At 40.5% G+C, this 21,918-nt stretch overlaps 3 protein-coding genes across 3 annotated transcripts; 1 reads left to right on the forward strand and 2 right to left on the reverse strand.

Moving 5' to 3' along the window:
• Positions 1-1,461: 1,461 nt before the first annotated feature.
• Positions 1,462-11,193, reverse strand: LOC128744531 (vacuolar protein sorting-associated protein 54). Its single transcript, XM_053841602.1, has 3 exons — positions 10,903-11,193; positions 9,697-10,348; positions 1,462-9,632 (listed from the first exon to the last, which is right to left on the reverse strand). The coding sequence occupies exons 1-3, from the start codon at positions 11,091-11,093 to the stop codon at positions 7,623-7,625; spliced, it is 2,853 nt and encodes a 950-aa protein (XP_053697577.1). The 5' UTR covers positions 11,094-11,193; the 3' UTR covers positions 1,462-7,622.
• A 5,625-nt stretch (positions 11,194-16,818) lies between these two features.
• On the reverse strand, positions 16,819-17,408 carry LOC128743182 (thyrostimulin beta-5 subunit). Its single transcript, XM_053839710.1, has 2 exons — positions 17,040-17,408; positions 16,819-16,929 (listed from the first exon to the last, which is right to left on the reverse strand). Exons 1-2 carry the CDS (start codon positions 17,406-17,408, stop codon positions 16,819-16,821), a joined length of 480 nt encoding a protein of 159 aa, XP_053695685.1.
• Positions 17,409-19,881: 2,473 nt separating this feature from the next.
• On the forward strand, positions 19,882-20,324 carry LOC128743311 (thyrostimulin alpha-2 subunit). Its single transcript, XM_053839865.1, has 2 exons — positions 19,882-19,975; positions 20,053-20,324. The coding sequence occupies exons 1-2, from the start codon at positions 19,882-19,884 to the stop codon at positions 20,322-20,324; spliced, it is 366 nt and encodes a 121-aa protein (XP_053695840.1).
• The last annotated feature ends 1,594 nt before the right edge of the window (positions 20,325-21,918 follow it).

Consider the following 21,918-nt stretch of genomic DNA (forward strand, 5'->3'; position numbering starts at 1 on the left):
CTCACGAGGGCTACACATCGAAACCTGTGCAGGGAGGAGAGAAAAAATCTGATGTTAAACAAGCGCGAGGTGATTGACAGGTGAAATTAGTTCTTTGGCTAACACCTCAATGGCGAAGTTGTAGAAGGAGGAGGAACGTAAGTTAACCTAGGTTTGCGGGTGCCCCCAGCAAACAATATGATTTGTATATCTAGGTTGCAACTGAGAGATACGAAATTATATCCGCACGAAAAAGTTATATTTCACGCCACATAAGAGCATATAAGTACCAAAGTGGAGGCAATATACGTGCAAAAATTTTGACTATCATTTGTAATCCTATCTTGCATTCTAGACAACAGTTTTTGGGACACGCAACCTAATACTCCTCAATATGCAATCAAGATATAACTAAATGTTACAATCAACTATACTGCTATATAATTGACAGACATAAGTTGTATATGACGACACGCACGATTACAAAACAATTTATTGTACACTTCGCTTTAACATACTCTAATCATTATGCAATTCCAATGTAAAACTAACATGCATATGACTTAATGATGACTTTCTATTACGATCTTGTGTTATCTGGGCCTATAGTAAGGTCCCACCACCTGATCTCCAAGAAGTCAAAAAAGAGGGCTCGTTGCTAAAGACCAACAAAGCCACCGGTTAGAACCGCTTACCTGCAAGCACCGACTCTATACTGGGTTATTTCTGAAATTTGGAAGGAGGAAAAACTACCGGTGGATCCATAGAATGAGTAGTTGTCCTATCTGCCAAAAAAATGATCGGTTCGACTTCCGCAACTATTGTGGTATAACATCGCCTACAAGGAAGTCTTCCAGATCCTTTTACGCTCGCTGTCACCGGCGGCACAAGGTTTCGAAGGGAATTATCAAATTTTACCATCCCACAGATTTTGCAGAAATGTCGGGAGTATAACATTCCCACGCATGACATCTTTATTGATTTCAAAGCAGCGGGAGTACAACGTTCCCACACATTACATCTTTATTGATTTCAAAACTGCGTATGATACAGTCGATCGAGACCAACTATGGCAGATAATGCATAAACACGGTTTACCGGGCAAACCGACGCAATTGATCAGAGCTATCATTGGATCGAATGATGTGTTTCGCGCACATCTCGAAGACACTCTCGAGTGCCGTCGAGACAAGGTGATGGCTTATCCTGTATAGACCAAACTCGTGTTTTGTCTTTGACCTTGAAATGCGGTCAGGCACAGGCATTAATATTGGTATTTTTTTAGAAACGATGGTTCTAAAATTGAAGGAGGGACGGTAGGGGAAAGTAATGAAATTTTTTGGAGTGGAGGGGAAAGAGAGGGAAGGTGAGGGGGGGTTGGTAGCTACGATTAACAAGTAGTCGTTATGACTCCTACCTTTTGTCCAATGCTGGAAGGTGCATGGGTCGAACCAAGCTATAATCTAAGATTATAACCGGATTTGAACCCACAACACCCGCCAGGGCATGTGGCTCGCTGGTACCCGTGTACCTATGAACTACAGAGGCGCTGGGCAAAAGGAGACTGCAAAACCCACTTATCAAGGTAGCGACGCGTCTGGTTGGGTTTTAGACACAAATTGTGCCACTTCCTCCGTCTACTGTAGATAACCACCGACCGAGAAGTTTAAATCTAACTTGTTTTTACTTACAGGACGACGACACTATGCAGGCCCTTACGACTTGCAAGGTACTGCATCACTGCATGTGACGTTGTTCGTCTGTCAGTGTGTTAGACCCGCGATTCTCAGCGCGGGTTTTTCGGAGAAAGGCTCCGTTCCAATGAAATGGACCGAACTCATGTTTTGTCTTTGACCTTGAAATGCGGTCAGGCACAGGCATTAATATTAGTATTTCTTTTAGAAACGGTGGTTCTACAATTGATGGAGGGACGGTAGGGGAAAGCAGTGAAAAGTTTTTGGAGTGAAGTGGACAATTTGTGTCTAAAACCCAACCAGACGCGTTGCTACCTTGATAAGTGGGTTTTGCAGTCTCCTTTTGTCCAGCGCCTCTGTGGTTCATAGGTACACAGGTACCAGCAAGTCACATGCCCTGGCGGGTGTTGTGGGTTCAAATCCGATTATAATCTTAGATTATAGCTTGGTTCGACCCATGCACCTTCCAGCATTGTACAAAAGGTAGGAGTCATAACGATTACTTGTTAAGCGTAGCTACCAACCCCGCCCCCCTCACCTTCCAGCTCTTTCCCCGATACTCCAAAAAAATTTCATAACTTTCTCCTACCGTCCCTCTTTCAATTGTAGAACCACCATTTCCAAAAAAAATATCCTGTATGCTATTCAAATAGGGGTCACCTGACGAGTGAGCATCGAAATGAGAAGCGCGATCTTTAGTAGAAGTAGCCAACTTTGAGACTTCGCAGATGACTTTTATATTAGGGATGGGAAAACTATCATTAATTACTGATAGTTATCAGTAAGCAATAATATCACTAATAGTGATGTCCGGTAATCGCTCGATTAATCGAGTAATCGATTAGAGCATGGAATAATCGAATAATTTCTAAAATACTGCAGGCACGAGTAATTCCATAATCGAATACTTCAAAGGAGATAAAGAAATGCGAATAATCCTCATTAATCGTTCATAATCGTACGATTAATCGAATTTTTTAAGCGAATTATTCGACTATTTGTGGTCGAATAATACTAGCACGATCACTTAACTAATCGATTAGTGCATACAACGCTAATCGATTAATCGGTAATCGAATAATTGAAAATTTCGGACATCACTAATCACTAAGTATCAGTAAGGTTTCGCAGTTATTGATGCTTACTGATACAGTTACGTCGTCCCGTTAGAAAAATCAGTTGGATTAAAGTTAATGGTCGGTAGTTGCGTACGACAGACAAGAGTGACACAATATGTCGTCGTTCTCGTCAGCAGCCTAGAGCCGGGGTGGCTCGTGCTGTTTCAAGCAGTCGTCTCTATTCAACTCAATCTTGGGCCATTCGTCGCAAATTTCCCAGTGGCTTCAAAAGTCATAAATCACTTTCGACTTCGTCAAGCCATCTTGCATGTTGAGTCTTCGTGTTTCCGGTGTCGGTGGAGTTGTTGAAAAAAACTGTTGTCTTTGCTCTGTCTTCCGGCATCCTTACGACGTGCCCGGCCCACCGTATCCTACCGACTTTCGTCAGATGTAGATGGTCTCTTGGATTATCAAGCAGTGAAAGTATGTCGTGATGCATATACTTCTACCCTTGATGAAAATCATGTCTCTCGTTTCGATACCTGCTGGTCGGAACACCGCCTCAAGAGTGATGTTGAACAGCATACTGGATAAGCTGTCACCTTGTCCCAACCCTCGCCGCGTCTCCAAGGGACTCGAGTGTATCCTCAAGACGTGTGAAACACATTACTCGTTCCAATGTAGCTCTGATTAGTCGCGTCAGTTTATCCGAAAACCAGTTGCTGCAACTAAAAGTGCCAAATATGTGCTGCTTGGGTAGCTAGTCTCGATGGACTGTATCGTATGTTGCTTTGAAATCAATAAAGATGCGATCCGATGACACGATGTACCCTCAACATTTCTGCAAGATCTGTCCGTTGGTAAAAATCTGGTCAGCAGCTGCGCGAGCCATATGAAGTCCACCTGATAAATCACAATGTAAAACTACAATGAATAATGCAGTTATTACAATTTCCTATTTTTTTTTGCTATAATGCCGTGATGGTAAAATTATTGATATTTACTGATAGTTATCAGTAACGTAGTAAAACTACTGATAGTTATCAATAACGATTTTTAATGATAGTTACCATTCCTATTTTATATTATTATTGGCAACTTTGCAACGACGAAGGCAATTTACGCCAAATTGAAAGCGCAGTCTAACAGAATTGCAGTCTAACAAAACTAAAATACCTGACTTGTACTTAGAAGGAACAAAACTAAATATTTCTCCCAAAGTAAAATATCTAGGAGTGATTCTTGATAGCAAATTAAACTGGAATTTACACTTGGATCAAGTGTTAAATAAGGCTATGAATGCCTTATGGATAAGTAGAAAAACTTTCGGAAATAAATGGGGACTGAAACCTAAAATGATTCATTGGATCTACACAGCAATAGTAAGACCCAGGATAACATATGCGGCATTAGTTTGGTGGCCGAAAACAAAGATTAAAAATGCTCAGAAGAAACTAAAAAAGTTGCAAAGATTAGCTACAATCTCCATAACCGGAGCAACTAGCAGTACGCCATCAAAAGCGTTAGACTCTATTTTAAGTTTGCTTCCACTGCACTTATTTGTTCAACTAGAAGCTGAGAAAAATGCACTAAGGTTGAGGAGAACAAAAAAGCTCTTTGATGGAGACCTTAGGGGCCATCTCAGTATCTTAAAGGATTTTAAAATTAATCCCATATTAACGCATGAGGACTGGATGGATAGACAATATAACTTTGAACGACTATTCCATGTAACAGAAACAAGTCGCACGGAGTGGGAATCAGGTGGGCCCAATATTCAACCAGGATCGATAATCTTCTACACTGACGGTTCTAAACTAAACAACAAAGTTGGAACTGGCGTAACGGGCCCCAGAGTCGACATATCAATATCCATGGGCCAATGGCCGACTGTTTTTCAAGCAGAAATACAGGCAATTATTGAATGTGCTACAGTTTGTCTGCGACGAAATTATAGAAATGCAGATATATGTATATTTTCTGACAGCCAAGGTGCTTTAAAAGCACTGAAGTCAGTTTCGTGTTCATCTAAACTGGTTTGGGAATGCATTCAATTGCTGCAGCAGGTGGCTAGAAAAAGCACAATAAATCTTTTTGGGTCCCTGGGCACTGCGGAATTGAAGGCAATGAAAAAGCGGATCAGTTGGCAAAAGCTGGATCGATTAAACCTTTCATTGGACCAGAACCATTCTGTGGGGTCTCAGAATGTACTATTAAGATGGAATTAAAAAACTGGGAAAAATCAATGATTGATGATGTCTGGAAAAAAAATCTGACATCTCGACAATCAAAGAAATTTATATCTCCTAATAAAACAATAACCCAGAAACTTCTTAGCCTGTCTAAAAAGGACTTACGTACTTACTGTGGCCTCGTAACAGGCCACTGCGCAAGTAAATATCACTTAAAACAACTGGGAAAATTAGAAGATGACACGTGTCGCTTCTGTAAGCTAGAAAGTGAAAATGCGGAACATCTACTATGTTATTGCGTGGCACTACTTCATAAAAGAAAAACTTTCTTTGACATGATTTTAATACAACCCTCGGCTGTATGGATGAATTCTCCCAATAAGGCAATAAACTTTATTCGTTGTATAATACCTTATTGGGACAATGCCGTCGATCAGCAAGTGGAAATCACTCATACTATAGTGATACGACACCCTGATGTGGCGTACAATAAACTGGGGCCTGCCACAATAGATCAAATAACTGGTCGCAGTGGAAAATGTACCCAAAAAAAAGAAAAAAAACAGAATTGGGTTGAAAATAAGTGCGTCTAATCTTCTATACACTCAACAAGTCGCTTTTTACGTTCCGTGTAAATCAAAATCGCGTAAATTTCAAAATTCGCTTAAAGAAACCGCGTAAATTTCAAAATTCTTGTAAAAAAACCAAAAATTCACGTAATAAAAACTTTGTGGATCTCGACACTGCGGGAAAAAATAGACTAATTGAACCGAAAATCGCGTAAAAAAACGCGTAAATTCCGAAAATTGCGTAAAACCCGCGTAAATTCCGAAATTCGGAACCAAACCGCGTAAAAAGCGACTTCAGTGTATATATAAAAGTGAGCGTGAGCTTGTTTGTATGTTCCAGCATAACTTCAGAACGCCTTGACCGTTCTCCACCAAACTTGGCACACATGTTCCTTGCCATAAAGGAATCAACCCTGGGGGTTGACAAGAAGGGGGGAGGGCATTGACAGGTAGGGGAGGCCATAACTCCGAAACACCTGGACGGTGCATTACAAGAATTTTCGTAACAACAGATGTACAAGTGACTGAGAGACAAAGGAGTCCCGAGTAAGATCGGGTAATCAACTAGTACCAAATACATTAAAGGAAGAGATTCAAAGGATACAAACGCGCGCTTCCCTCGGACCGTAACCGTGATGGCAACGAACCAGAAGTAATAGATGAGTTCGTGTATTTAATTTAAGATCGCAGGTGACCACGGAGAACAATACCAGTAAGGAGGACCAGTGACGCATTCAAGTGGAAAATCGGGACCCTTCGCAAAACACTGCGATCAAGAAGACTCTTCTGCTTTGGTTACCCGATCTCCGACAAGGGTACTCGTATAATACCACATGGTAGTAGTGATCGGACCTGCTATAAATGGGCACAACAGATCGTTACAACTTTTAACAATTCAATCATATTGTCATTATTTCACAAATATCCAATTCTCTTACTTCCCTGAGCTTGGCACAACCTTGAGGATTGCTTAACTGCAAACAAGTCCCAGTGCTAGTCTCTATCTTTACATAAATGAAAAATGTACCACAGTGATGCCAAATATGAAGAAGAAGAGCCAAAAGTATTTTTAATTTAATTTGATAGAACGATCAATTCAACAAAACGTTTAAAAATTCGACTTACGAATCATGCTTTATATTTTTTCTATTGATTCAGGGTTTGGTTTGGCCTGCTCTAGTCGGGAATTTTAATCTACCCTGCCCAAGAAGCGGTAGCGGGTGGTTTGGAATTTGGTGAAAGAATTCCATTATAAATACTGTGCACTAGCTGTTTGATCTCGGGGGTTAATAGTTTATAGCTTCTGTCGACTACCGCAAACACCCACGTTGCGCTGTTTACGCTCAATTTACTTTGCAGACCTATCTTGAGACAGTGCATAAATGCCGGGGGATGGAAAATGGAATTTGTTCCATGGGTCCAGTCTTGATAAGTTGATAAACATTGATGGTCTAAGATTTGTCTACCACTTATAGCGAATTCATAAATAAACCTGGCTCAGGTCGATTAGCACTTAGTTTTAATCGAAGTGCTGTCAAAGCGTTCATAAATTAACCGAGATTGCATCTCGGTTAAACTGACAGCATTCAGTTTGAAGCGCAGGTTAAAACTGTCTAGCATTATGGTTTACGGGTCGATCTGTCAAACTGCCCGTATCGTTCATAAATTTCGGGTTGGAGTTAGCACGAACCCAGGTTAATTTATGAATTCGCTATTAGTTTATTTGCGGTTGTTTGTATTGGAAAATTAAAGGCCGGTACGCAGTTAGGCGGAGCTGACGAGACCTCCACTTTTACTACATTTTACAATTTAAATACATATTTCAAAATGTCTAGGGCAAATTTACAAATTCGTCCTATCATTTTTCCTGTCTCATCATCATCATCATTATACTAAAGTAAAGTTTGTCGACAGAGTTAAAATATATCCTTCAGTTTCAACAGAAAATAATTATATATTCTCCAGCACACGATAAAAGAAAAACAATCAAATATGCAACAGAATAAAAAAAATTAAACATAAAACAGTATACTCTTTTTACACCCTACGAGGTACTTGCACGGAAACCCACTAAATAAACAACAGAACGCATAGAAGTACAGTGAGGCCTACCTCCCGAATTTCCACGCTTCACTTCAGCCAAATATCGTCCAACGTTTCGTCGCACAGCTCTTCCTCGGGCATCACTTTCAACGTACGCAGCGTCTCCATGTAAAACGTCAGCTCCGACACAACCGTACCGTGCTGCGGACCGCCATTGTTCGTGATATTGTTCCGCAGCAACTGCTCCCGAAGTTTGTCCTTAAAATTCTTGTGCACCACCCGATAGATGGTCGCTACCTGTTTGTCCGGCAGGATCGGAGCTATCGCTTCGTGCAGTTTCACAAACTGGCGGCTAATATTACGGAATGATTGAGACGGTACCGGCGGGCGAGCATCCCAGTTGGCCAGCTGGCCGCTAACCGCATCGCAAACGATCACCAAAACCTTGTTCTCCAGTTCTTTAATGTGGGAAACGAAATCCCGTTCAATCGAATCGTAACCGCTGAGGAATGAAGCGGATCCGGACCCGGAAGAAGCACCGTTTGGTTCTAACGCCTGGAAGTGTCGTCGAACGTGTGGTAAAATCCACAAAACAAATTGAAGAGCACGTGAAACTAATGCCAGGTTGCCGCTGGTAATTATCTTCAGACCAGCCACATGCAGTGCTCCAGCTCCTAGGACAAGCTGACATGAACGAGAATTGAACGTCCGCAAAAGGTCAATCACGTTTCGAGCAAGTTGAGGCGCAATCACAGGCAATTGAGAAGCACAGCGGCAATATTCGCTGACAATTTGAACGAGTAACAAAGCAGCTCCAACCAACGTATATGGCTGGTCATCCACCAGCAGAACAGCTTGTGGTGAAGGTGATGTAATAGCCGAATCGACAGTTTTGGTCCATTGAAAATTTCCTTTGGAAATATTTTCCACCATCTTCTGAAACTCCGCTGGTACCTCGGCTTGCTTCCATCGTTCACTATCCAACAGCAAGGCTAATTTGGACTTTCGTTCTGCGTGGAATTTCTGGGCATAACGCGAACCTTGAACTCGAAGGGCCAGTTTCAGCGATCCACTTTGTGTTCCACAGATTCGTTCACAACCAGCACTAAATCGTTCCACTATTTCCGACAATGTAGCAATTTGCTCAGCGCTAACGGAACTTTTTTCTAGGCTTTGATTCGACACCAGATTGGCGCATCGTTCGTGACAATAGTTACACACCGAGTGTAACAAGTTGGCCAGTTTTGCTAGTACAACTTGATAATCTTCGACACTAAGGAACGCTTCCGTGTCCATGAAATTAACATCATCTGTTATTTTTCCTGCGCTTGCGTCTGCCGTTTGCTGCATAACATCGTGTACCGCTCTTACCCTTTGCAGCAGTTTAAGCAATGCAACTGTTGCTGTTTCTAATAGAGCAATCCATTCGCTTAACGAAAGACTTTGTGCTTCCTCCCCGGCTCCAGTCAAACACACCTCGGCATCCCCGGAAGCCAACACTTCAATCACCATTTGTTTGACCATTGCACGAATCGTCGTTATTGCCTCCTCTTTGTACGTATCCACAAAATCCAAGCTTCGCTTCCTAAGCAATCCGGAGATGATACAAACTAGCTTTTCTTCCTCTAAAACTCGTTCGGGTTGCCCATCGACACTGAATGGCCGGTTCAGGTCTGCCGTTGAATAACGCTCAAAGTCTGTCGTTAACATCTTATCGATTAATCGCTCCATTTCGCTTAACTGTGACGGCAGATGGCGGAAGCAATGCAGCCCGTTCAGTTCCTGGCTCAGTATTTCCTGCGTCGTTCCGATCAAATCCAACGCTGCCACATAATCCTGCGTGCTGAGCAGCAGTTGAATCATTGGCTGCGTTTGGTGAACGGTTGCCATCAACCGCAACCGTTCCAACACCATTGTGTTGTTCGAACGTGTCCGTTCGAGACTAATAATCTGCAAAGACTCCCGTACGATACTTTCGTCGATCTGCTTCAAGCGCGACCTCAATCGTGCTACGTGTTGAACTGCGTCCCGCATTTGTTCCATGATAGCGTCTTGCGAGGTCATAGCGTGGAAAAAAGCCGACGACTTTTCCGCGACCTGCAGGTCGAAAATAGAACATATGTTAAAAAGCACACAATTCAAAGTCTAACAGAAAACAAACCTGTTTCGCTATCAGCACCTCAACGATATCCAAATAATTACTCAATTTTTCCTGCAACATTCTGCTCGACTGCTTTGCCTGTTCACCATCGTAACTGATACCGGGAAAAACAGCAGTGAACGAAGCCGGGCTGTGCAGCTCCAAGTTGTGTTTTAAAAACACTTCCGGAATGTCCTTCAGGTTGGCGGTTGCACCATTCGGCAGTCGATCGCTAATTGCTGGCTGATGCTGATTTTGACTAGAGCCACTGGGTAGAGCCGTTTTACAAACTCTCGTATGAACACGGTACCGTTTTCCGATTCGTTTCAAATAAAAATCGAAGTGGTCCCACTTGATATCCGGCAGCTGAGGCGACGACCCAATGGCCGATGGTTGATCGATAAAAGTGTCACCCCACTTTTTGGTGAAAAAGCTCGTCTGCTTGCCACGGCTGGGATCGTTCAGCACGGCTGGCAAGTTTTGGGCCGCCGAAAAAACGGACCATTTGATTTGCGATTCCTTCTGCTGCTGGTTGACGTGACACCGTTGTACGTGCATTTCGTAATCCCGATCGCTGACACCGTCCAATGGTAGCGAGGCGCAAACCCCGTTATAGCCATAACGACAAACGTACGAACCCCCCTCCACGGTGCAGTGCTGCTGCCGAAGATGCCTGCAATGAAAGAACGTTACGTTGAACAGATACGGTTATCACTGAGAGGTAGCAAAAAAAAAACTTTTGAATTTGGCAGCATCTAATTATGTTGTTCCATTTATAATGAAGGTTATCTAAACTAGCTTAGATTAATCCAGAAACTCTAGAATAGCAATCTCAAATCTGGTGCTATACCGGCTTTTTATTTTGGGAAACGAATAATTGGTTTATTGATCGAGTAAGGATACTATTCTCAAATACACCGACATAATCTAATCTAATATTAAAATTAGGTTTCCTACTAGTTTCAGTGAAATTGAAATCTACTGACGAATATTTCCATGTTATCAATTATGCTGCAGTTAGTGTTTTTTAAATTGAACACAATTTTTTTGCCTAAGTAAAATCAATTAAATTTTACTTTTATACATCTACTGAACTCAATACAACTTCAAAGTGGCAGACCTTAATCAAGACCGTACATCGACGTTACTGTCTATAACTGGCCGCCGTTTGTTGGCGAAAGCAATTTACGTCAATTAAAACTGTTCAATCAGAAATCGTATACCCACCTTACAAAATCGGCTGGTGATTTGAAACCAAGCAATTGATGGTTCTGCTGTTGTTGTTGGCGAAGTCCCGACGATGGTACGGACGAGGTGGCAATGGATAGTGACGACGATAGCGAGGAAGCGCTACAGTAGCAGCAGTTTTGCCAAGGCGGTGGCTCTTTCACATCGAAGGCTCCACTAAATTTGGCCATTGCCACATGTTGGGAGATAAACACTAAAGCAGTTTCAAGTATAAGATCCCGTGCCGAAATCGGTAAAACAGCAAATTTCTGTTTGCGAAAGTCGTACGATTCACAAAACGCAGCTGACACGAAATTGGAACAAAAATCTCGCACAGAACAGAAACATGACAGCTCATCGAAACGTCAGACGAATTTAGCTGGCCTTTTTTTACACACTCAGGCAAAACTGGTCAGTAATAAGATAAAATATAACCATTTAAAATTGTGCGTCCACTGTTGATGCTACAATATTATTTGGAATAAAATTTAAATTATATTTAAATACCATAAACCCCCGATGGGTCCGCACCAGGACCGCACGTTGCTTCTTACCTGACTTACAACGAATATTATATTATATTATTAAGTATTATGTCATTAAAATTATATTTGACGCATTCCAGCGTTACGGCACAGCACGCAAAACAGCTCCTATATAGGCCGGCGCAGAATTAGTACTTTATGGTATCGTTTGCGTAAATTTGACAGATAATCTGTCAAATTGTATGGAAGAACTGTCAGCTTAACGCAAACGCAGCCGTAAAGTACCAATTCTGCGTGGGCCTACCCAAATCCCTGGCATACAACTGGATAGCAAAAACATTTCATCAAGAAGACTGACATCTCTTCCTCGCGCCTATACAAATGACAGGTAACAGAAGCAACAGCGCACCCCTCCCGACAAAATTTGAAGTTTTGTGTACATGATTGCAAGGAAAATTGCACCATCCAAAGTGCGATCCTGCATTAAATCCTTTCAGTATCTTCGGCGTTCGTTGCTCTGTACTTTCAAAGTACTCTGTAAGGTAATTACCGTTTTTATGCAAGGCGACTTGAAACGAGCCGAACTGTGCCGATGCTGTACCGAAAGTGCCGAACTGCAAGATTCGTTATAATCTGATAGAACTGGCAACCGTGCGAGATGATTTTGCAGCTAACTGGCACCTTTATCTCATTTGCATTTCGTTGACGAGAGCAAACATCAGGCGGGCTCAGGAGTCGTGGGCCCCACTGACAGCTGAAGAGCTAACTTGCGTGAAGAGTGGCGAATATATGATTTCTCGTTTACGCTAACGCTAACATGTTGGCATCGAAAACATGGCTACCTACCAGCTACTTGTGATTCTGACAACTGGCAGTGCTCCCATTTCATATGTAAAATTGAACCGGAGGTATTCCGCTTGATATCTCTGGAGTGCCGCGGCACAATATGCTGAGTGTCCGACCCCTTGCAACCAACATTCATGCTGGATAAGAGCTTATTAGGCGCTTGTTTATTGAATAATAGCTATATAACGATTGAATAAGCTACTATTCAAATAAAATGTTTGTAGGGAATCCTCACCCGGATCTAAGAGAAGATCGACGCAACACTCCGGCGGCAGCAAGCTGGATTCCGTGCTGACCGATCATGTGTAGACCATACCACAACGCTCCGCATCATATTGGAGCAAATCAACGAACTCCAGGACTCTCTTCTGCTGGTGTTTGTTGACGGAAGGCGGAAAAGGAAAAGGCGTTTGACCGATTCAACCCCGAAAACATCTGGGGCGCACTTAGGCGTAGAGGAGTTTCAGATAAGCTAGTCCATCTCATCGAGGCTCAGTACGAGGCGTTCTCGTGCAAGGTTTTGCACGACAGCATCTTGTCCGATCCCATAAGGGTTACTGCTGGCGTGAGACAGACCGCTTCTGTTTCTCATCGTTATGGATGAGATATTAGTTGGAGCAATTGACAGTAGACCAAATCGAGGATTGCCTTGGAATCCTCTGACGATGGAGCAGCTAAATAACCTTGACCTAGCCGACGACATTGTCTTGCTCGCATAACGCCAAAACGATATGCAGAGCAAGTTAGATGACCTCTCCGAGAGCTCCCAGGCAGCAGGTGTCACAGTGAATGTTGCAAAAACTAAGTCTATGACAATTCCACAAACTTCACAGTAACGGGACAACAAGTTGAGCAGGTAGATGCCTTCCAATATCTTGGTAGCCAGCAGAGGTGGGCACCGTTAACCGAAATTTTAGCTTCGCTAACAGCTAAACCGCTAATTCAAAACGTTAGCTTCGATAACCGCTAACCGCTAAATTAACCAAAAATGTAGCGGAACCTAACGCTAACCGCTAACCGCTAAATTGGTCAGAAACCAGTGCAAATTAAGCAATATTTTAGAACCGATTTTGGAAAATTTTGTAAAAGATTTTTTCAAATAATATATTTTCTAGATCGCCAAAAAACATTACATTTTCGTTTAAAAATATTTGTTCTACTACACACTTGGTTCCTGAGATATGAATCGTCAAAATGGTACAGGAATTCTCCAGATAAGGAATTCTCCAAATTTCTCAGCGATCTATCGATCAACAAAACTGATTGTTAGAGCCCGTTATAAGCTTGTTAACTATCAAACACCAACTAAATTGATTACGATGAAACTGGGAAAATGCAGTGGGCGTGTAGCTCCACTCACCGCCTTATTCTGTTTGTGAATATTTTAAGGATTTTTTGGTCATCACTCAGAAATAAAAAAATAACACTATCGTGAAATTTTAATCCCTAACAAGCACACATTTGCCAGTATGCGAAAAAAGAAAAAAATATTTTGGAAATTTTCCATGAGGTAGTGAATAGTTTTTCTAAGCATGCTTATGAATTTTTCGCTTCCGTGGTAAATTTTATGAAAAACTGTGTTCCAGATAACAATTCTGCTGGATTATTGAGAAAACTTTGTTACATTTTTATAATATTTTTTCAATGATGCTTGGTTTAAGACTTATGAATTTTTAAAGTAATTTATGCGATCTAAGTGAAGTGAATAAATCGAACAATTTCTCTTGATGTTTTCTGAGAATATAGGTGATGCCGAATTTTTTAAATATTGATTTAGCTCGTGAGTATATTAACTATGTCGCGTACAAAAGTTTATGAAGTTTGGGATATTTCGATCCAGATCTGTGCGATTGATAGATAATAGCTAAGTAGTTGAATTAAAAGGAAATTTTCATATTTCTCAACAATTTTTCTCTTGTTAAAAAAAAGTTAGCGGTTTATTTAGCGGCACATAAATTTAGCGGAAGCTAACAAAAACGCTAACGGTTTTAAAAATTAGCGAAAACGCTAACCGCTAACCAAAATGTTAGCTGAGCTAATTAGCTGTTAGCGGATTAGCGGAATTGTGCCCACCACTGGCCCCACAGACCACACCACAGACAACACCCGATGGTAGTACTAAGCCTGATATAGAGATTGCAGATATTTATCGCACGCACACTTCGCCACGTACTTATACGTATACGCGGTTTGTATTCATCGCCAAATTTTTTTCTCATAGCGAAATCGTTTCCCGATGCACACAAACCACCAATATAATCACACCCCAGCAACCCTTATAAAAACACGGATCAGAAAAGCCAGGGATGCCTTTGCAGGTCTGCGAAACATTTGGTGCTCAAACCAGATCGCTCTACGTACGAATACCCGAATATTTAATCCAAACGTTAAATCCATACTACTGTATGCCTGCGAAACGTATGCTGCGCCTCAGTGGAAACAACGCAAAAACTGCAGGTATTTATTAGCCGGTGCCTGCGATATATCATTCGTGTCTGGTGGCTGGATATCCAACGACGAACTCCATCGTCGATGTCATCAACGGCCGATACCAACAGAAATTCGTGAACGTAGGTGGAAGTGGATCAGACACACCTTGAGCAAATAACAGCGTAGAAGAGGCAGACCGTGGCTATGTTGAACAAAAGGGATGAGAGACCATCACCTTGACCAAGCCCTCTTTGTGATTCGAATAAACCACCTTTTTAACATCACTATCTTAGTCTACAGAGTTTGACAGTATTCCCATTACGATGAACCCCTCGATATTGTACCCCAAACAACAATGGCCGTCCCATAGATTTACAGAGTCTATAGATAATCAGAGGCGACTTGGCACCCAAAAACCGCTAAATTTAGAATCAAAACGGAGAATACCATCACAAATAAAGATAACTCTCCGTTTTGATTCAAAATTTAACGGTTTTTGAGTGCCTTGTCGCCTCTGTACATAGATTTTCAATTAAATGGTTTCCCGCCCAGTGTTTTGGACGTTTTAAATTCAGTCACAGAAAAATCGCTACGTGCCGGGGGATCAGAATGAACTTGACAAACCACCCGAAATTTGAACACAGCACCGAATCAGTTTGATATGCTCCCTGTAGGGAAGCCGTTCTCGTGCATGATTTTCCATATCTCTTTTCGGTCGATGGTATCATACGCTGTTTTGAAATCAACGAACAAATGGGTGATAATTCTGCATTCACGGCCTTTTTGGAAGATCTGTAGCAATGTAAATATTTGATTCGATGTTGACCGTCCCTTAACGAAGACGGTTTTAGAAATTCCCGCAAACCTGCTCACAATTCTAGATAGAATTAACAAAAGGGCGAATGTCGCAAATTAAACAAAACGGGTGAGAGTTATTTTTTGCTGGTCCAGCATAGGAAATTCAACTCTCACTCGGTTTGTTTACGCTTGCGACATTCGCCCTTTTGTTAATTCTATCTTCAATTAGTTATAGCCAGAGGAAAATGATTTGGGGCAGCACATTTCTCACATTCCAACTTGACGCGCTTCTTATCAATCGGGTAGACAATCGCATCTTTCCGCCGGTAGTTGTTCGGTATCCCAAATTCTAACCATTAGCCGGTGCTGATAAGCGGTCAGCTTTTCTGGTTCTTTCGCAGCCGATTTATTGTTCTTCAGCTACATAATGGTCACCCTAACTTCGCCTATCGTTGGGGCCACTTCTTGCCGCACAGCTGAAATTGCTTTCCCCGCCGCCAAGGTGTCATTCAGGTGTTGACTTGAAATTAAGCTTTAAATTGAATAAAGTGCTTAAATTGGACTTGAATTTGAAATTGAATTAGACATGAAATTCCACTTAAAATGAGATAATAAATTGGACTTAGTTTTGAACTCCAGTTACCGAATTAAAAACTAAATTAGTCTTGAAATTGGACTTAAAAAGGGACATTACAATTGACATGAAATTGAACTTGTGGTTAGATATGAAATTGGATTTAAATCTAAACTGAAAATCCTACATGCAAATGGATTTATACTGGACTGAAAGCAAAGCAAAGCCTAAGTAGGTGCTACATTCCGTTATCGAAACTTGACCTTCTGTTTTTATACGACAGACTTCGCAGCCAGCTGTTAGAATACAGGACAATTGCAGGGCAAGTTGCTACGATCCTATTGATTCCAACAGCCTCTCCCAACCGAGATTCGAATATACGACGACTGGCTTATTAAGACAGCATCATACCTCGCGGCCAACAGGGAGGCACAAAGCTGGACTGGCACTGGACTGAAAATCGAAGTTAAAATTGGATTTGACTCTGGATCTATTCTAAAGCTAAGACAATGTTTTGCTGCTAATACTCCGACGTTTTTTTAGAGTAGGTGTGGCACGTGCCCCAGTGTGCCTCAGCCTAGAGGCACGCCAATGCTTTAGATTGCATACCAGTTTTTTTCTAAATTCGGCACTTTGTTAATAATAACTCACAATTCACAATTTATCCAGAGGTATATTTACAAAAAAAAACCACTGAGTTTAATAAACATTGGCCACCATTACAAATGATTTATAATATTTTCACGACTATTTTTAGTAGAGTAAACGTAGTATAAATATCATTTAACTATACTCGGTCTCTATTTCTTCTTCTTCGATTTGAAATATTTTTGTCACTGCATCAGTATTGAGCTGTTTCGGTCCTTCGCAACTCGTGTCCATACTACTGCAGGTCTGAAAACAAGAAATGAGTAAACTTAATTATTCTTTGATACGGTTGATTTTACTTCAAATTGATGGCATGGTGGCATTAAATTTCACTACATTTTGTTATCCAAAATTACCTGACAGCTGCAAGACTTTGGTTCCATGTACTCGTACAGCCTGGTTTCTGCATCGGCCTCCGGATGACAGTGTCTCAACGTAGCTACCGATCTAGTCCGTCCAGCGTGCATGCAAACCGGATGATGTGACCGTTTGTATGGGAACCGCCAGTCGGAAATTTCGTTCGAGTCACACCGGCCGTGACAGGACCAGACACTCACGTGGTCCCAACATTCGCGCCCTTTACTATCAGTCTGCGATACCCGGTAGGTGAACACCCGTTTATGGCATCCTAGCATCAGTGCCTTCTTGTCTCGCTCTAGAATTTCTCCGGTCGCTAACGAAAGTGCCAGAACAGGCCAGATCCATATTGAAACGAAATTTATCATGATGCTGCACTAATAACTGCCCCACGAATAGAATAACGGAACTAACTTTGGTTTGTGCTCAGTTAATCCTTCTCACTCATGGTCCTCTTTGCGAATGAAGTAAAACTGACTGACTGGCAATGGGTTTTTATTCCGTGTTTTCCCTAGAGAGGTTAAATAGCACAAGCGCACGACGACGACGACGATGGCACAGGATATGTCTGGCCGCAAGCAGGAAGCCATAACGTAAGAGCTCTTGAACTGCAGCAAAAAATAAAATTTCAAACCATCTAAGCAGATTGTAATAGGTTTAGCATTCAAGCAGGGAATATGTGAAAAATATTGAAATGTAATGGGCTTGTTTTCAGATATTTATCCGGCGAACCTACGGAAATAGATTAGTGAAATACGTCAGAAGAAGCTAAATCCGGATCGTCGCTGTCGGGTTGAATGGTGAAATTAAAGTTGCATTCTCTGCTGCTCATGACAACAAAAATCTTTGAAACAATTTTATCACATTCGGATTTCAAGTATTTCATTTATCACTTTTTCAAACAGAATAACAGCAAAAGAAATACAGACAGATATTACTAAAATGGTTGTCAAATTATCTTTCTTTTGTAATTATACCCAAACAACAATAGACACCGACCTTTCAAAAGCTTGTTTTGGCCCAAAAGTTATCAAGTAATCGTCAGATGGCAGATATTTCTTACGCAGTTAATTTACTTATTACAAAAATACAGGTCGATTAGGTTAAAACTCCAGACTCTTGTGGAACTCAAATTGGATTTAAGATTAAACTGAAAATTGGACCTGATGTTTTGTTTAAAATTGGACATAAATTTGAATTGAATATTGGGCTTGAAATTTGACTTAAATTTGTACCTTGAATTGGAATTAAAATAAACTTGAAATAAACTAGAAATTGGACTTTAAATGAGACATGATATTGAGCTTGATATCGAACTTGATATAGCACTTGAAAGCAGACTTGAAATCAGATTTGAAATTGGAATCTAATCAATTTGAATTTGAAAAATTCAACTTAATGTCGGTCATAAAATTTTTTGTAAAGAAAGTGCGGCGCGTGCCCCAGGATTATTAGGATAGAATGTTGACAAAATTTGCCTACATTGTTATTTGAAAATGCAATGTTTGGTTCAAACGATATGATTTTTCTTAATGTGTTGTCCGAGAAACTCTGAACTGGAAAGTCGCTTAATGTTTTCTGGGAAAATAAGAAACTTTGAATGTTTTAAATATTGTTTTCCTTCATGAGCCTATTAACTACGTAGCCTAAGTAACGTAGGTGGACATAATTTCATGCAATTCCAGATTCTTTCGGCCCATTTTGTATGATAATTTCAAAAAATCTGCCTCTGCCTACCTCTGAGTTTGCCCTTTTTGCTAAACCATATTGAATGTTGAAGTAAAAATTATCGTTTTACTTACTTTTTATTATTATTAATAGAATGTTTTTATTATTAATAGAATGAATTCAATATACAAAAATAAGTTCAAATGTTCAAATTCAAATACATTTTGATTCCACATGCTGTTTTTCATAGTTTGCTTCTGAGCGCTTCAAGCGTTACTACTTACTATAGTATTGCATCGTTTCGGCCGCCAGAATAAATGGCACTTCCAATGGTTTTACTTTTCTTTTATTCGCAGTGGCTTCTGCTTACCATTATTTTCAAGATATGATTATCGATTGAGGTAATATTATTTATCGGCTGTTTATTCTGTCAAATCATTCCGATACACATTTCATTACAGTCGCCCCCTTATTCGTTCTAAAATTCAATTTGGCAATAGCCCTACAGCATGTCCCAATGGAATAGACTTTTTTCATCAAATATGTGGGATCGAAAAAGATTAGCAATGAATGGTTAAATCGAAAAAGCGAAAGGTGATGGATTTCATTACAGCTAATGCAGTTTTTCTCTGTAACGAAAATTCAGTTGATTGTCCGCTACAGCCAAATGAAAATGTAGTATCCTTCGTTTTATTGCTGCAAGTGTTCATAAGGCTTGCATTGTGTTACTAATCAATTCATTTTAAAATCTCAGAATTTTCTTTGTAATCGCATTTATTGCTACTAAAATAATATAATGTTCTTAAACCGTTTCTCACCATTCTCAAATTAGTGCCGCCTAAGATAAGACAGGACTTGAAATTTTCGCGATGGCCAGTATGCTGCACATTAATTCCAATCTTCAACCGACGAGCTTAGTGATATGATCCTTTTCTCCACCATCGGCGCATGTCCCAGTCCCAGCTCCGTGGGATGATATTTTACGCCTATAAATTCGTTCTGCTGTCCGCCAAGAACAGCAGTCATCTAAAGTGCGCCTTCGGACGAACGTCGTCTTGCCTGCTGAATCCTATTAGATTGGATCACTGTAATCATGCTGAATAACGAGTGCTAATTTTGGGCCGACAGTTGGCAAATCATTAGATTCAACTTGTGCTTCGGTAGTGCGATAAGATGCATTTAGTGAATTTGGCTGTGCTTTTACTGCTTGCAGTGATGACAGCTTGCAGCCGAGAAGCATGGCAGAAACCCGGTTGCCATAAAGTTGGTCAGTATATCTGAACATGCACAAACGTCTGTGGCTAAGAAATGTTATTGAATAATATATCTAACGTTTTCCGATAGGTCATACGAGAAAGGTTAGTATTCCGGACTGCGTAGAGTTCTCGATAACAACCAACGCCTGTCGGGGATTCTGCGAATCCTTTGCAGTTCCATCGGCACCGTTTGCCGTCGGGACGCATAGGCCAAGTCAACCGGTTACGTCGGTTGGTCAGTGCTGTAACATAATGGATACCGAAGACGTTTCGGTGCGCGTTCTGTGTGTCAACGGAATCAGAAACCTGACGTTCAAATCTGCGACCAACTGCTCGTGCTACCACTGCAAAAAAGACTAAACCTGACGGAAGCGCACCACATGCGATGCTGAAAAGATTGTGATCAAGACCGGTTCTAATGGTAGTTGAATTATGCTGTTAGAAATATTAGTTGTTTACCTCTGAACCACCCTTACGCATTAGTGTGATGATAATTTAACTTTTAAAACAACTTATTCAAATCCATGATTGGATATGTAAAGAACCACTGATATATGTAATGTAAACTTCAAAAACAGAAAATATATTTTTTCACAAAAAATGCAGAAAAAACGTAAGATATCATTCATTTGCCAATCACAGTACATATTATGCTTTTAGTGAAGTTCAGACCTAGGAGACAGAGGGACACATTTTCACACAAACGCTCGAGTACACTACATGCAGTGAATAATATCTCGAAAAGCTCTTATGAAGAGGCCTTTCTCTAGTGAATTGAAAAAGGGAGATTCACCTTAATGACCATGCTATCAATATGAATTTGCATTTTTTTTAACTTTAAAAGCAGATGGAACTCCTTACGATTATGTGGGTTGTTGACATGATATTCTTAAGTTTCAGGCTTTCTCTCTCTGACTGTAGACAATTCGCATTATAGCAACAATTTCTGTAGTGCGATTTAACTAGAACTGTAGAACTATAAATCCTCAAGCGAATAAGACTGCTTTTTAAAAACTAAATAGAAGGAATACTTGTTCAACTTCCGTTATTTAGCTTTACTGTTTTCGCGTGAAAACACAACAAATAGGCGATGAAAACATAACTAAAACACGAAGAAAATAAAACGAAGAGACAACGGCGTCATGATAACGAAAATGTAATGAAAAGATGATGAACGATTGACGAAAAGAGACGACGAAAAACGACAAAAATGCAAAGGAAATAACAAGCGACAATAAGAACAAAACCACAACAAAAAAAGCCGATGAAAAGATGTCGAATATACGACAGAAAGACAGTAAAAGATCAGTGCAGACATTTTTGTTGTGTTGACAAACAAACAAAACTACAAAAGAATGACGAAGACATCTGAAAATGGCAAAACGAAAAAAACAACAAAAAGTGCGAAACGTACACTATAAAATCGACAAAAATTCCAAAAAACGATTAGATGGTGGCAAAAGGACCATGAAATGACAACACGAATACAACCGATAGATAACAAAAAGACGACAAATACGAAAAGGCAACAAAAAGACACCGAGAAGGCATCTGAAAGACAACAATAAAATGACGAAAAAACGTCAAAAAGACAACATATCCAGCGTTGGGCACCGCTAATTCGCTAACCGATACAATTTGCTCGACAATCGTGGAAATTTCGCTAATCACTAATCGCAAACTGCAAATTAACAATCATTGTTTATTTTTGAACATATCGCAACAACTTGCATTGTAATCTATCACTGTATAAATTATTACTAATTTGTATATATGACACGACTTTTCTTAATTTAACTAAGCTAAAAACCTATTATAATGGATAAAATGCTTTACAGTTTATTAATTTTAAAATAAACAGCGGCACTTCATTTGGAATTATGGACCAGCAACAATTCGGCTAGTAGTTCCCAAAACTGTCGCAGTCTTCGATCTAGATTAACTTCAGTAGTTA

The sequence above is a fragment of the Sabethes cyaneus genome, chromosome 3 (genome assembly GCF_943734655.1).
Source record: "Sabethes cyaneus chromosome 3, idSabCyanKW18_F2, whole genome shotgun sequence".
In the NCBI taxonomy this organism is placed as follows: Eukaryota; Metazoa; Arthropoda; class Insecta; order Diptera; family Culicidae; genus Sabethes; species Sabethes cyaneus.